We start from the raw sequence: 16,537 nt of genomic DNA, 5'->3' as shown, positions 1-16,537 counted from the left end.
TTTGTATTTTTTCCATTTGGGTGACTCTTTTTAAGTCTTCTAACTTTGTAGAAACCAGTGTGCTGTATAGAATGTAAATTCCTGCTGTTTTCTCCTTATTCATTGCTATTAAAATTTTATTAAGTATTATAAATTAAATTCTTGAAGAGTTACTGTAGCTAAGGTATACCTTACCTTGTACTGTGAGGCTGCAGTTTACGTGGAAATATCCAGGATGGTTTTAAGCTGTCTGGCCAAGCTGTCTGTCCTCAGATCACCTGGGCAGGACAGGGCTTGCCCTGTGCTGCCACTTCATAGTCACTTGGGGGAAGTAAAAATTCTCTCTCAAGGCCGATGTCTAAAGTCCAGTTCGAATTCTGATTTTTGTATGTGTAAAAGGTACAAAGAGATGCGCAGATTTGGCAGATGAGACCTGAGTTCACTCCGCAGGCCAGCTTTGGCTCTTTCCAGTTATATAGCTTTAGCTTCTTGATGTTCAAACAAAGAAAATGGGAGGAATAAGGGTGCATTATACTGACAAGGCCATAATAAAAGCTTTTGCCTGATTATGTCTCTCTGCACTTACCTCTTGGATATTCAGCATGCTCTGGGATTGCTCACAGGGTTGAGCAATGAGGCCTTTGGCTTTCAGATGTGTTCAACTGCCACTCATGGGGAAAAAAAGTGGGTTTTTTTGTTTGTTTTTTTTTTCCCAGAATTCCTTGGTCTTGGTAGCTTTTGGTTCTCAGCAGGAAATAACCATCTCTTTCTCTTGAGGATTTTTGATGAAATCCCACAGGCTCTGTTAAATTGTGAAGTTAAATCTGATGATCGAGTATTGCTTGGGGAGAAATCCTGACCTCACCAGAAAGTGTAAGAGTCTTGGAAGTTGATTTATTCCTAGGGCATCAGGCAAAGACACGCTGCTTCATTATCAGGCTGACATTCACAGTGTCCTTGTTTTGTTCCTCTATCTATTTCTTGTACGCAAATGTATTTACCGGTGGGAACATAACAGAAGGGAATCATTTGAAAATGGAGTTACTTCCCAACCAGTCAAATATTTATGGAGAGTGTGTGATAGCAGGTGAAATCCTCGTTTGTTGGGCAGATTTGTGCTGTCTGTATGTATTTGTTACTAACTTCAGTTTATTGCTGTTAGATGGCATGCTGGGGTCTCGGTCGTGCTCTGGAGCGAACGGCCTGTGCGTACGCTCTGCTGGATTCAGAAACAGAGTAAACATACACTTGTCAGTTTTGCTGCTAATGAACTGTGTGTAAATCACAAATTTAGCATGTATGCAGGGAAAATACTTTTTGAAAAGTGAATCCTGTCCCACTGTACATTTTGTGGCTGCCAATTATCCAGACTTAAGTGAAATTTTGGCTCGTTCTCTTCCTTTCCTGGATCTGTTTTGTGAAGGGCCACTAGGCTACGTGACAGGCCACCAAAATGTTCCCGAGCTCATGGAAGATCAGGTAGGCATCTGTCCTCCACGCTTGCTCAACGTATCTCCATGTGCAGGCACAATTGCTGATGGTCACCTGGCTCCCGTGGTGGCCTCCTCTGAGGCTTTCTTCAAAGCTTTTCTCTTCTGCTGTTTACAAAACTTTCCTGCTAATGCTGCCCAGCTTGACAGCTAAATCAAGAAATGACTTGTGGCACGCAAAATGACACCAGCCTGCTGTCGTTACTGCGTTTTATTCCTTCGTTGGTATTTAATCCATTCAAGTTCTTTCTGTTTCCTTTCAGTCGCGTGCTGCCCTCCTGTGAGGGGAGGATTTGAGTGTCTTTTTAGTCACCCCTTGTGTGCTCTTCCTGGGCTTTCTTGTCCTGCCATCTAAATGGCTCAGCATGGACAATGGGCTTCCAGAAAGGTATTTCACCTGGAAGGCTAACAGCTAGTTACTTTTATTTCTTTTTTCTTCCTTCTTTTTCAGCATATCACTTAAAGAACATTTAATTTCAGCAGGATGTTGACGGTACTGTTTCAGTGAATGTCCAGATGGCTCGATAATGACAGCTGTGTGATGCTGTTCAATACCGCTCCGTTCTAGTAATTCTCTTACTCATTTGGTCTCAAGTAGGTACGGTGAGCGTGCTGGAAATGCTTTTTTTTTTTCCTCATTTTTTTTTCCCTGTAAAAGCACAGGGAAGGCTATAGTTTGTGTGATGTGGCTGTTGTGGCAGGAGTGAGAAGGGCTGGATGTGTAACTTGTTTTGCTGCTTTGACTTGTCATGTTCACCATGTCTGCAGAAATCACTACTTGGTCAGTGAGTTACAGTTCTCTGTTTCAGCAGCTCTTCTTCAGTAGGTATCTCCTTTACAGCTGCATTTCAGGTACTGTGGGGGGGGGAGATGTGTAGTAATCTGTCCAAATAAGAAACAGGTGCTTTAAGACTGGAAAATGTTTCTAAATGAAACCATTATAAATCCATTAAATGGAAAAAAAATAAAGGAGGACATTAAATTGACACTTTACCCCAAACAGCTTTAAGTTGTTGATGGGAATGATTTAAGGAAAAAAACCTGAAAGTAACTGTACAAGGTTAAAAATAAAAAAGGGAAAAAACATTTGTAGCAATGCCCCAAAGGGAATAATATTCTCTTCTGATGATGTTGGTTGTATAGCATATATTCTGGCTAGAAACATAATTTACCATTCTGTCATACTTTCTAGATGGAAGTGACTATCAAAAATCTTTTCAAACTGACATTTTGTTGCTCCAGAAGGAAAACAGATATGCACACACACCTTTTACATTGCAAAAAAGAATATGCTTCATTAAATATGCTCTGGTTACAACATGAGGCTGCTTATTTCTCATTAGTTGTCTGCAGTTATTGCAGTGTGACCCAGTCTCTGCACTTGATCTTCTACCTTGGACTGCTTAACCTTTTTTTTTTTTTTTTTAACTTGAAGGTGCAGAATTCAGTCAGCTCCCTCTTCTTGAAAAAACACACTGAGGAAAGGGAGCTTCTCTGCTTATGGTGTCTTTACATCACCTGGCTGTGGGCTTGATTTAGGGCCTGTAGGAATAGCTTATAGCTTTTTTTTTAAAGTAATGTCTCTTAATTCACAGGCCTTTAATAAAAAAAACTAGTTAGTGAAAGTGAAGGCAGGCAGCTTTTGGCTCTGGGAACTACTGGTCCCGCTACAGCTTTTGAAAAGTGATGGTGATTTGTATCTTATTGTCAATCCCATTTTACAATACCTGCGATTGCTGTAAGTCTAATGCTTGGCACCTGTGATCCAGGAATAGATACGCTCTCAAACATGCTTGAGATATGCTGTCAAGTACATTTGAGACCTCTAAATATCCCTGCAAGACATCTGGGTGATTGGGATTATATACAGGGAGAACTGGGGCCCGAAAGGAAAGCACAGTTAAGTGGGTTGCCCAAAACCATTTAGCAGGCTAGAGACAAATCTGAGAACGTAGCTGTGGAGTTGCAACTTTCAGTGCTGTGACTTCAAAAGCTGCTTCCCAAATGGACAAGCTCAAAGGAGCTGGAAAGCAGTATTTTGGTTAAGAATGCTTCTGACCTCAAAATGTTCATATTTACTTTCTTTCTTACATTTAAAGCTATTTTGAACATACATGTCTGCTTGCATTTAAAGCTTTTCAGGCCTTAGGGCACTCTGTTTTTGCACAGCATGTAGCAGAAGAGGTAATGTTGCTAATGGCTGATGCGACTATGGGATATTCATAACATTCCCACTATGGTAACGCTTTCTTGTTGCTCACTGATTTCATTCTATTCGACAGGATTTGAGCCCTGTGTGAGTAGCAGGGGGTTCTGAGAACTTATTTTTCTTGTTTACTGGATTTCACACCCCTGATGATTTTTTGTTTTGTTTTTTGAGGAAAGCCAGAAAATAACCTAGAACTGCCAAGTTTTGAATTGACACTGCTGAATCTTGCTTGGTTTTTATCCATACTTGTCCTTATTGACTCAGAATGTTAGCTCAGTTTTCCCAAGAAGTTGCTAGAATTGACCCTTTCTGAGGATTTTTTTTCTTTAGGATTTTTAATATTATGACAGGGAATACGGATGCCAAAGTTTTTCAGATATTTGCTAGCATCTTATTAGCTACCTGACAAAGGTAAAGGTAAAAAGAACATGGAAGGGACATGATAAATTCGAAGTCTGTCGTCTTCCTACTCTGTTGCATTGTATGAAGAAAATCAAATTTATTGAGATTTGATGCTCAGTACCTGTTCACAGCTTGAGAGCTATGAAGGCCTCATATATTTGAGGTGGCTGTGCAGGCCTTAGGCCCTATAAATAACACTTTTCTAGTGGGAATTGACCCAAAACCCATTTTAAATGAGTGGAGAAATCCATCCACAGTGGGATTTATGAGCCCTGTGACTGTCTCCAGAGACTGGATTAGTTAATGAAGCCTTTCTCAGTGTCAGACAGGTAAGCAAAGGACCCTTTGTGGCTTGATGAATTACACTTGGCATGGAGAGGAGGAGAAAGTGGAGCTGATTCCTGAGTCAGCCTGGCAGATGGGGTCTGATTGTATCCTCCATGTGAGATTGAGAACTGTTTGCAAAGCTCTAGATTAACTTAACTAAAAAAAAAAATCTAGGGGGAGTATATGTCACCTTCCTGACAAAATTCAGCCTCTGTTTTTGAGACTCCAGCCTTCCCGCAGGAAACTGCTCAGTGCCAATGCAGGGAACCTTTTTATCACATCTTCCTCCTAATCAGAAGGTGCATTACACTGTCATTTTGAAACCTGCTCCTTGAAGTCTTCCCATGAGCTGTCATTATGTAAGCCTGACCGATAATAGTTTTAGTAAGTGCACTTGTTATGTCAGAGAAACTGTGTGGCTCAGCTTGAATTTTGCAGTTGGCTATCATTCAGCTTTGTATTTATTTGCCAGCCTTGAAGGAGGGTGCAGCCTCCCTAGCAGGCCTTGTGGGATCTGTACATATAACTGCATTGGACTTGGACTTAGACCTTCTAGGGGATTGTGGGGCTGCTTGACCTGGGTTACTCTCACTGGGCCTGATCCTGGCCCTGGCTCACAGGCTTGTGCTCCTGGCCTGACCTTGGGCCAGTCTCATCACCATGACCTTGTCTGATGACTTGGACTCTGGGCTGCTGCCCTGGTGTGTCCTGGTCCCTCGTGCGAGGGTGGTGGGACAGGGGCCCTGCTGGCTGAGCTCCCTGGGCCTGAGGAAGCAGCTGGCCACGCTGTGCCCTGGCACCTGCTTCTGGATACCACAGCAGGAAATTCCTGGTCAGGAGAAACAAATGCTTCCTATTTTTAGCGTGCATTGAGATGGCTCTCATCTGTTTGACTTACTGCACGTGCTTAAAAACCCTGCACATGCTTAAGTGAACTCCTGAATTAGAGCCATAATAAACTGTCTCTTTAGAAGAAAAAAAGATCTAAATCTCTTTTCTGCCTCCCAGCCCCCCAGCTGACAGAGACAGACTAGTTCTCTGAATTGGGAAGTCTGGATGCTGTTGTTCTGAAGGAACAAATGTGGGGGATTGTTCTTGCAAAAAAAAAATTTGTAGTGTTTGACAATATGATGCTACATGGCAATTTTGTCCAGATCTGGCTAGAGAGAAGTTGGTATTAGTGCACCAGTCTATGAATAGTCTAACACCAGCGATCTACAGAGGTGCTGCTGCTGCGTACCTAACACTTGAAATGTTCTCAAGCAAGTTAGTAGTTTACTCTTGTCATCTTGAAAAGCCATTTCAGAAGCAAATTCAGCAGCTTTGTCATCATCGTGTGCTTTTCTGTTGGTTTTTTTTTTGGATTAAATTTAGGTCTGCTTAAGGTAGACAAAGGGAGATTTACCTCTATTTCCTTAAAGACAGTGGTGGCAGAGTTGGAAACAGAAGTAAGGGTTCCCATTGCAGGGATTTGCTTTCCAGTCAGCACAGGCTTTTTGCTTAATGCATTTATTGTACTTGTTTTTATAACAAATCCTGTTTATGTCAATAAAACTACTCAAATGTTTGTGTCTCTGCAGACACAGCAACCTTCTCTTATATTCTGCGCTGGGCTGTGAAATGACAGAATCATTTTCTTGGCAAACATTGAGGAGTGAGTGAATTTAAGGGACAGAGGAAGATAGTATATTTAAAAAAAAAAAGCTTATTACTGTCCTGCTGTCCTGGTAAGAAAAATATACAGTAATACATGTCAGAAGAAGGCAACTGATGGTATTATTTAAAAACAACTTAATTATCAACCAGCAGGGCAGATGGGAGGATTGGAAAGTGGCATGGAATAAAGTGGGACATGTGGCCTTGGCTAGCAGCAAAGTAGATTGGAGTTGCTTTGTGAAATATGAACAGAGAATATATAAGGAGTTACTAGTACTGTTGCTCACAAAATGTGTATGATTGAAGGTATTTGTTCAGGATCTGTTTGTAGCTTGATTCAAAAATAAAAGCAGCTTGGTTTTGAGCTTAAAATGTTCCAACAATTTGAGTAAATCGGCTTTCATCTCTGCCATGCTTGAAATGAGTTCTTCTTTGCGCCAAATGTGCTTTGTGCATAGTATTAAATAAACAGATAAATAAAACCACGGACTGAGTGGAGGCTGTAGCAATGGAGATGGCAAATTCTTTTAACTAGAGGTCACTGCCCTTCACACTGTCTTGCCCCTGTAAATTTTGAACTCGTTTGGCTAGCTCGGCCAAGTTTGACAGTCATTCAAGTTTCAAAGACAGTGAGTTCCTGCTGGTTTGGTGAAAATAGGCAGGTGGGTACAGAAGAGCTGCAGCACTTTTGGATGGGTTACAGGGTCTCACTGATTCTGTTACTTGTCAAATTACCTGTTTCTCCTAAGCCGCCTTTCTTCTGGACAAAGTCTGTGCGACTGCCGTGTTTGCAGTATGGAATTTTGATGGTGGTCAAATCCCACATGTGCTACAGTGATACTTATGTAGAGCTTTGGAGATGAGTTAACTCTGTCTTATGGATTTGGAAAAGAAGTGTAAAGACAAAGTGAATTTCTGTTTATGTTGATTAGATAGGTCCTTGTTCTTTGGTTGCAATACTGTACTCTGAGCCTGCTGTGTGTTTTTTCAAGTCCATGCATCATCATTTTTTAAAATAAAAACAACAGTCAGTGACTCTGTTATCTCTCAGTTGCCAAGTTTGTCTTCCAGGGACTGAGCATTTGAGTCCTGACCTTCAAAACGCTTGAACTCATGAAGCACAGTCTTAGTCTGTGGGGCTGTTTGCATGCTTACAGGAAAACACAAGCTGAAAACCTTTCCCACTCAGGAACAGTGTGCTTAGTGTTCTGTGGAGACAAGTCCTAAAATACGCTTTTGCCAACAATACGTTTACATGAACACCGACTGAAAACAAGAACTAGCTGTTTTACTTGATAAACATTTTGGTTCTTTCCTTGGAGTTAATTTGTCTTTGCAATAAGCGGAGGGATTAAATTAATCAAGAGTATATGGAATTAATGCCAGTGAACTAAGACAAATGGCTTCCAAAATTTGAACTGAAACTTTTGCCTGTGTCATTACAATACCATTATAAGCTAATTGAGTGTTTTTGTCCAGAGTACCATTTCAGCCTTACAGGGATTCAAAATTAAAGGGCAACTGTCTAAGTAACACCAGTGAGTCCTGCCTTGCAGGCAGAACTGGCTTTTTAAGTGTTCTGCAGTATGCATGGTCTGGAATTGTCCTCGGATTGTGTCCTGCTTGCTTTCTTTGGTGATTAATGAGGACATTCATGACATCAGTTATTCTGTCAATATGTTTAAAAAAAAATTCAAGCTAACAAATCTCACTGTAATTGCTTGTTTCTTTAATAAAATAACACAGGAAGAGAGAAAAACTATTTGACAAGAACTACTGGAGAAAGTTCTGAACAAGATGAGTCTGAGAAAATACGCTCAGTGAGTTGACTGTATCCTCAGGTGGGTATTTCATCCATGCTCCTTGTTGAAAATGAGGGAGAAGATCTGCAGTTTTTTGTGCTGAAGATAGAAGGAATCAGATGTGTGAAAGAGGCAGTAGCCTACAGTACAGTTGCAGAGGAGAAGCCAGATAGAAAGCGCCAGCACGGTTCCTAGAACTGAAAATGCAGCAGTCTTCCAGGAATTCTGTTCCGGAGCTTCGCCGTCCTTTTTGCCAGAAGGATGCGTTTCCTCATGTCAGATGTGCTGCTTTCTTGTTGCAGTTTGAGCTGGTGATTTCTTGTCCCTTCCTCTCCGGACACAGAACAGCTTTAGCTCTTTTTTTCCTCATTCTCAAAAACTCGCTGGTTGAGCTCCAGCCGATGCTTTCTGGCTCTGGCCTCTGACATGTGCTTTGTGCACAGGCTTTTGGTCTGATAACCTTGGGAAGGGCTTTCTGAGGTCTGGTTACCTACAGCTGAATGCAGACTCCTTTCCAGCACCTGGTAGCTCAAGTATATTGTTCCTTGTGCTATGTGATTTGGGGTGTTCTTGTTAATAGCTTACTTATTCTTTTATGTTTATTAAAGATACTTTTCATCAGAGTTTTTGAGAAAGTTGCAAAGATTGATTAATATTGCCCATCTCGTACCCATTTTACAGAGGAAAGAATGAGCATATATGTGTTCTCATTGAAGCTAGTGAGATTACTTCTGTGCTGAAAAAGGCATACAAACTTGACTCAAAGTCCACTGAAGTTGTTGGGGTCTTTCTGTTGGCTCCAGCTGATAATGGATTGGTCTAATACTTAATGAATTCACCTTTCAAATAACTTTGCCTCGGGTTGCCTGCTATCTTGTTACCTGGAACTGCAGTATAAAAACGAACTCATCTGCTAATTGCAGACATGGTTTTCCAAAGGGCTGCTCTCACTCTGAGGTGGTGGATTTTTTATCGTAGTTTCTTACACCTTGGCTTGAAAAGACTTAGCTTGGATATCGTCCTAGGATAGTGTGTCAGGCAGGAGCGTCAGTTTAGTCCTTATAGAACCTTGTCATTTTAACTATATATGGTGAAGAGAGCGGTTCATTTGATGGGGAATTCTTTCTAATAGGTGCCTTTAAATTGCGTGCAGGGAAAAATCACTGAAGTATGATGTAGTGTAATTTAATGCTGGGTTAAACGATGCAATCCAATGCATTTTCATTAGATGTTCTGAGACACTTCTCTGGCATTTATGCTTTAAAGGCTTTTGGATTGCCAGCTGCAATAACTATTTTGATTGCAGCCTGAGCTGATGGTGGGCATCCTACCAGAAAAATAATGTGCTCTGTTTTAATTATGACACCTGCACTCCAAAATGGAAGCCTGCGTCACTGTACATGATACAGTTGTACTTGATACAGTGAAACAGCATAATATGCAACGCAGGGAGGTGAACACGTTTGCAAAAGGACTGAGATTGGGACTGTGCTGGCTGATTGCTTTTTTCTTTGGACAAAAAGTAATGTTCAGTCGTGAGTTGAATTTGCTGAGTAGAGGAGTCAGTGGATCTTTGGCTGGCGCTTTCCTCCTTTGATTGGCGAATGGGACAAGTTTCCAGCAGAGAAGGATTCTGTGGCAGTTGGGAAGATGGGAATATATCATAGAGGCAAGATGGCTGGGCTCTATGAGGAGTGGAAAGCAGTTGGTAGACAGCGAACTGAGACCCCACCATATGGTAGAGACCTTGAGCTTTAGCAGTGGCTGGCACACCGAGCAGAGCTGTTGCACGTGATGCTGCAGAGCCCCTGTGAAGTGGTGGCGGTTGCACGAGCAACTAGTTTGTGTCGAAATGGATTCCTGCAAAACTGCTCTATGAAGCAGGTCCTGCCATTCTGCTGCAAACGGGGAGCCACATAGCAGAAGCATCTTGCAATGTTTGTGGTGTACTGGGGCAAAGAAAGAAGAGGAATACGTGTAGAGTAAAGGATTTCTGTGTTAGGGTTTGTGTCTGTTTTTTTATTTATTTGTTTTGGGTTTTTTGGTATCTTGTTTTTTGTCATACTGTGATGCAAGGACAAACTTACGGAGTGGTATTTCTGGCACTGATTTAGCTTGGTTCGTCACAACAGTAGCAGAGTTAAGCCAGTGCAAAACATTGAAACTCTCGCACAGTCAGTGTTGGCCCCAAGCAACATAAGGGGATAATCACTTGCTGATCCATTTGGCCAGGAATACTGAAGAAATGAAAGATGGTTATGGGTGCTGTTATTTCTGCCCTCATCTTTGTGTCATAGCTCTTAATAAGGAACAGTGTTTCCTGCTCTTCTTTCTCATTAGCATATATATATATATATATGTTTATTGCTACAGTAAATAACAGGGATGTCAGAATTATTGTTTCATGCATGAGGCCATTTGGGAATGATTTCATATTCTGTCTGGCCTTGTGTTGATCCCTGTGCTTTAGGTTTTCTTGGGCTGCAGATTTAGGGAGGAAGGTGTGAGGACAGGTTACTTGCTGCATCAGAACAAGGCAGCGTGTCCTGCTGAGCTTGGCTTTCCCTGGGTCTGGAATGTGAGACAAGTATGTCCCATGTGGATCTGGGTGCTCCCTGTGCTTTGCTTTGTGGTATCTGATACAGAACAGATGGTTTGTAGTGGAGTTTGGTTCGCTGTGTGATCTAAAGAAGGTAGCAGTCACCTTCTGTGCCACCAGGCAGCCTGTTTCCCTTTGCTTTCTCAAGGGATACTAAATAGACACAAATGAACATCTAAAGTTAAGGACAAGGAGACATGGTTGGGATTTATTTGTAGAGGTTCAGGAAACCCACAGTTTCCCAAGAAAATGGCACATCTCTGGTCAATATGGAATCTGTAGAAAGACTGAGAACAAACTCTCTGTTACGATTTCATGCCTTATGCGCAGGCCATCCTTTCGTTTAAGGCTCTTAACTAGAAAATCCTTAGGAGCACACGCTTAAGGGCGACTGTTTCAGGTAGCACTGAGTTCCCATTGACTCCTATGGGACACATGCACTTGCTTACAGATAAGCAGACATGTAAATGTTGCCCTGAATTAAAATCAGCATCTGCAAAGTGGAGTCCTCTTAGTATGTAGGCTGTGAACAGAACCCATGTTGCCCAAAGCCTAGTTCAGAGAGAACAGATCAGTTTTGGAAGTAGAAGCACATACATCTGTTATCTAATTCCTAGATAATGATAAAATGGTATGCAGTGATTGGATGGGAGGAAAAATTGATAGGTTCTGTTGTCCACAATGTGTTTTTATTAAAATTGGTCCATGCATTTTCTGGACTTTGAGTGCATGAAGGTTTCAATAAGCCCTTTTATTAAATTATTTCATAATGTAATTAAACCTATGGCACTCTTCAATTCTGTGCATAGTAAAACTATCTGAATCCTTTAAAAAACCCTCAGAACTTTTATGTTTAATAAACAGGAGCAATTACTTGTTCTTTCAGCTTGTAGAGACAATGGATTTTATGCTGAGAGCTGGTGAGTACTACTTTGCTGACATTAAGACTTGACTGTTATCGTTATCAAGTGCATGAATTTTGCTGTTAACTAGAAATTTTGCTTTAGTAAGGTTCTTGGGCGTAGCATGTCTGATTGCATTAGTCATTCTGGGTTCAATGCATTTGGCAGAGTATTTATATTTATTAAATTAGGACTAGAGTAAAAGCAATAGGGGAAGTCCATTTACTGACTCTGGAACTTGTCAGGGGGCCTTGGCCAGTAGCCCTCCCTACTTTAAGGAGAAATTGTTTGGGCTGGAAATTTCAGTGTACTAGTGCCTGATCCCATGGCCAGAGAGAGAGGATGGTGGCCTCAGAAATTAAGGAGCTGGTTTTGTCTATGGGTTCTTTTTCACTCATCCCATATAAGATGTGAGGAGAGGAAATTCTCTGAATGAAAAGTTTATTTATAGGTATTTCCTAAGGGATTGGGCTAGGCGTATCAGTGGTCTTACGTCCTCCTTATATGAAAGACTAGCTGCTGTATGGAGAGAAGTGAATGTACCTCTGTGTATATGTGTAAGAACTAAATTTACTGTTGGTGGAGTGGAGGGAATAGGGGCTGGCTTATGTCTTGATGCATTAAGGTTGCTCTCTCTCTTTAAAGTATCCCATTTATCCTGTAATTTGTTCTCATGATATGACTTGTATGCTCTTCATCTCAAATGTGGCAGTCATCAACCTTATCATATGGCAATGAGTTCCCTCAGTTACTGCTTCTACGTTTTTGTTAGTCTGGTTTTAGGACAGTTATTAGGCATTGGGCATTGTGTCTGAATCTGCCCTTGGTAATAGCGGGCAAGAATTTAACGAGTGGTTTAAAAAAAGGTTCCTTATGTAAATCTGTTATGTAAATCACCTTAGCCAAGTGCAAGGAGAAGGATTATAAGTTATAAAACTGTAACTGTTTGTCAGAAACGTACATTAGCTGTTCTTGGGCTGTGTCAATATAGTGTCAGGGATTTAGTGTCTGGGATCCTATAATGCCAGCTGAAAAATATTACCAGACAAACTTTTGTAATAAAATTAGCAATTGCCAGTTAGCTCTGAGAGTCAGTTTGCAAGGGTGGGGAGAAGGAAAAGAGACGCCCAGTGTCTGGGGTTCAGGAATGTCGTCTTCGGTCCGTTTCCTAGGCTTGTTGTCTTTTTATACAGTTCTATTTTTTGACTTGTTTGTGGACATGTGTATGTCTATATTATTGCTACAGTACAACTACTGGGTCATTTTGTGCAAACTAGTTTGGGTTTTGGTTTCCTAAGTGAGTAAGGAGGAATTAGTGATTGCAGTCTTCACTGTGATATGTGTTGAGATGTAGGATGAAAAGTGCCACTCTTGGGATGGTTCTTGTAGGCTCAGTATAATGGGTGGGGGAGGATTCCTAGAATCTTAATTCAAACCTTTTCCTTTGTAAAACTACAGAGCAAACACTCTTTGAAGACAGCTGCCCTGATGGTCTTTAATTAATTGGTAATATCAGTTTTATTGCCTGCTCTCTCCTGCTATTTTAGATTAAGTGTTCAATTTAATGTAGTTTGTATAATGATGGAGACCCTTATCTAATGCCTTTACTCCAAGGATTTCAGAATGTGTTATAAATATTATTGAATAATGTCTCAGGCTCACTCAGAAACTTTAAGCGTTGATCCCATTTCATGGATAGGTACAGTTATTCCAGAGGGCTCAGAGACCACGGAGCTGATAGAGCCGGGGGTCAGCATGCTGCGATCCTGCCTCCTGTTGCTCTGATTGCTGCAGTGGCGTATGACAGGAGAGCACTGCAGAGCAGACAGATTTGCTAGTGCACAACGTGTGAAGCAGAGAGTGGTTTAAAATGTGATCATTGAAAGAAATGTATTAATAGGAGCTCTGGTAAAGCAGAATGTGTTAAAAGCCTTGCTCTGTGTCGTCTAAGCAGAGAGGATGGGTTTGCCCAGCACTAGCTGAACAGCTCTCGAGTTCAAGCTGTACCAGTCTGTTTTTTTTCAGTTGTGATGCTCCCCCCTTTAGGCCATGGCGTATTGGCCAAAGTGGCAGTTGCCCCACTCTAGCCAGCAGGTCGGAGGCAGAAATGGTGAGTGTAACCTTTCTCTTGATTTCTTTCAGGTTAACGGGTTTCCAGCTGCCTGCTCCTATTGTGAGTACAGGGGTTGTGCTGTCCTTATGGCTTGTGAGCGATTATGCGGTCAGTGCTCAAGGCTTCCAGGCAAACTATGAAGGTAAGTCTGCCCAGTTCAGTAATTGTATCTTGGATCTCACCTGTCTTTGGCTTTTGGTAGGATGTGAGCCACTGAGATCAGTGTGTTTCTTTCCTACATGTTCTCTTTTCTCATTCTTCATTTCTCTTTTTCTTGCACCTGCTTCCCTAGGTGTTTAAATTTCTCTACAACATACCTTCTGTATCTTTTGTCATAAATAATGTGAAGTGGTTTGTGTTGTGGAATAAAGAATCATGTGAAGTCTTGGTAGCTTCAGAAAATCTTGGACCTCTATCAATGGAAGTCATTGAATTCATTAAAGAATTGTTTATACTAGAAGGAAGATCATGATCATGCTATGAGTCGGTACTGCTGAGTAAATGACAGGTTAACCATGTTATAATTAAAATTTGAGTTACATTTATGTTAATCATTGAACCTAGAATGTTGTCCCTATTCATGTAAATGTTTTTCTTTAGAGTCCTTCAGAGCTATCAGCCGTGACGGTAATTTTTGGTAATAAGTCCTACCGGCCAATTACCCAATGTATTAAACAAAGCAGATGCCATCATTTAGATGATGTTCTTAGTCTCTAATGTTTTCTACACTTGAGGATTGTTCAGGGGAATTCTGTTTAAGTACTCTAACTTCTGATTAAAAATTTGGCTTGCCCTGAGGTGTCGGTGGTGCTAAGACATTTTTATTATTCTTTAAGTGATCAGTGTTTTAGCAGGTCTTTTAACACCTTCCCCTAGTTATTCTAAAGTTCATCTCATAGGAGATTGAGCTTTGTTATTCACTGGGTAGGTGCCTGCTGGGGATGCTTTTGGTTGGGTAATGCACGGAGGCTGTCAGGATAGGTGAGGACAGCAGTGTAGGTGAGAAAAGGGAGATCCCATGTGCGTTTGCAGAATCTCTGTTATAACATGTCAATCATAACGCCTACAGGAAAATATGACCAGCATTTGGAAACTAGAGTGCGTTCTGCCTGAACTTCCTTGATTTTTTTTAGGTGTTTGGTCTGCTGGAATATTAAATGCAATTTAAAGTGTTCAAGGTAAGACAAGCACAGGTTGACTATGCCAGCAGGTGGGTATGTTTGCCGTAGGAGGGTGGTGAGTTCTGCTGGGAGGACAGGTGTGGGAAACATCTGGAATATGTTAGAGATGAGTCCCCCTCCCCAGACGCACTTTCCTCCTTTAAAAAAAACAGCAACAGCTCAAAAACCTGTTATTGAGTCATCATCTCCCAAGGATTACTTCAATTAGACGGATGGTTGTTGCCATAATAGAAGACACAAAAGAGCTTAGGGATGCTGTATTTCAAGAAGGGAAGTGAGTGATGTTCAGTGTAATTAGGTAATGTATTCAAAAGCTACACACAGATTTAATTTTAGTGGAATCATAAAAGGTTTTCAGAAGCAAGAGCAGGAGAGAAAAAAATTCTGTTGTTCTGTGTAGTCCACCCTGTAGGAACATAAGATTGTTTTTATAAGTAACAGTAAGTGCAGTTCCAAAGCACTGCTGTCCAAGAGTGACATTCCTGGGTACAGCTCAGTCTTTTTTAGTCTCCATCACTCCTCCATCACTGGGTAAGTTGTAGTAATTGGTGTGTATTACTAGAAACGCAGTGCAGCCGCAGAGCGGCTGTTTTGCAATATTGGTTTCTTGGCTACTTCCTTTCTCCAGTGCATCACAAAAATCATGTCATCTCATGCTATTTTTCCTATATTTTCTGGCTTCCTTTGCTCTGTCTTTAAGGGCAAAAAGGGAGGACAGGGGGAGTATGACTGAGTAGCCGCAGATATACCAGGGATCCAAAAGAGGTAACTGAGTGCATCTTCCAGGAATAAAAGGATAATGTACTCAAAACTTAACCTGAATGACAGGGAGCATTGCTGTAAATTAAGCTCCCTCTTCAGAGCTAGAGGGGCAGGCTTGCTAATGGTGTCGCTCTGAGCCTTCCTCCAAACAGGCTACTTGTTCACTATTTGGACTATTGTTAGTTAAGAGTAGAGGAGGAGATAACTGTGTTTTTGATCAAAGAGAACACGCTGTTGCTGTAATGCTGTTTCAGTTCATTGGTAATCTACAACTCAGTGAATAGCTTGTGATTCGATAATTCATGTTTAAAAACAGAACAATGCATCAAAATCCTTGCTGTAAATGGCTCCTTTATGGTCTGCTATCAAAGCATGTTCATTACTCGCCTCCTCCCTCTAAGCAATCAGTGGGAAATGCACCAAAAGAAGCAGTATTTTGAAATAGGAACAAAAGATCTCAGTAACTTTTTTCTTAATTTAAGGACAGGAAGAAAATACATAGATGCAGGCATCACTGCTCCAGAAATGTTGTATTTGCACTGATGTCTACTCTACCTTGATCCTCTGGGAAATAAGTAAATTAAGTTTGGCTTTATCTAAGTTACGATCTTCCTAACTTATCTAGTTAGTATGATGTTGGCATGATAAAATCTCTTTTAACAAGCAATTTCTTGCAAAGAAAACAACACAGACATTTCCTGCTGATGCCTTCATATACGTTTTTTCATTTCTGCTTATTTCAGGACACACGCTTTAGCTGGACATTTCACTGACTAAAAAGGAGCACTTGTGCGCAGTGGTAGCAGTATCTGTTAAAAAAATGTTTGTGCTATGAGAACATTTTAGAGTTGCTTTAAGTACATATAGGCAAAGTGAGTACTAAAGATAATGCTATCAAGGATGCAGAATCTCTTGGTTAAAGGCACTAGATCCCAACTTTAGAGATTTAGCTTTTGTGTTCCCAGTTATGGCATATAGGTGTTCTGCATGATCTTGTGTTAGTCGCATAGTCTGGGTTCCCAATTTCCGTGTTGTAGAATAAGGTTAGAATTGCTCCTTGTCATACGTGGTGTTATGAATTTGAATTCATGAAAGCACATGTGGCATTCAGAAGC

General features: G+C 41.1%; 1 protein-coding gene across 1 annotated transcript in view; it reads left to right on the top strand.

Moving 5' to 3' along the window:
- Positions 1 to 16,537, top strand: part of CSMD2 (CUB and Sushi multiple domains 2) — a 334,099-nt gene that overhangs the window by 41,674 nt on the left and 275,888 nt on the right. Inside the window, 1 exon segment of the mRNA XM_067311607.1 lies at positions 13,509 to 13,621. Coding sequence (XP_067167708.1) covers positions 13,509 to 13,621 — 113 coding nt within the window.

The sequence above is a fragment of the Apteryx mantelli genome, chromosome 27 (assembly GCF_036417845.1).
Source record: "Apteryx mantelli isolate bAptMan1 chromosome 27, bAptMan1.hap1, whole genome shotgun sequence".
In the NCBI taxonomy this organism is placed as follows: Eukaryota; Metazoa; Chordata; class Aves; order Apterygiformes; family Apterygidae; genus Apteryx; species Apteryx mantelli.
The sequence above is the reverse complement of the archived record's forward strand: the minus strand, read 5'-3'. Positions and strand labels throughout refer to the sequence as shown.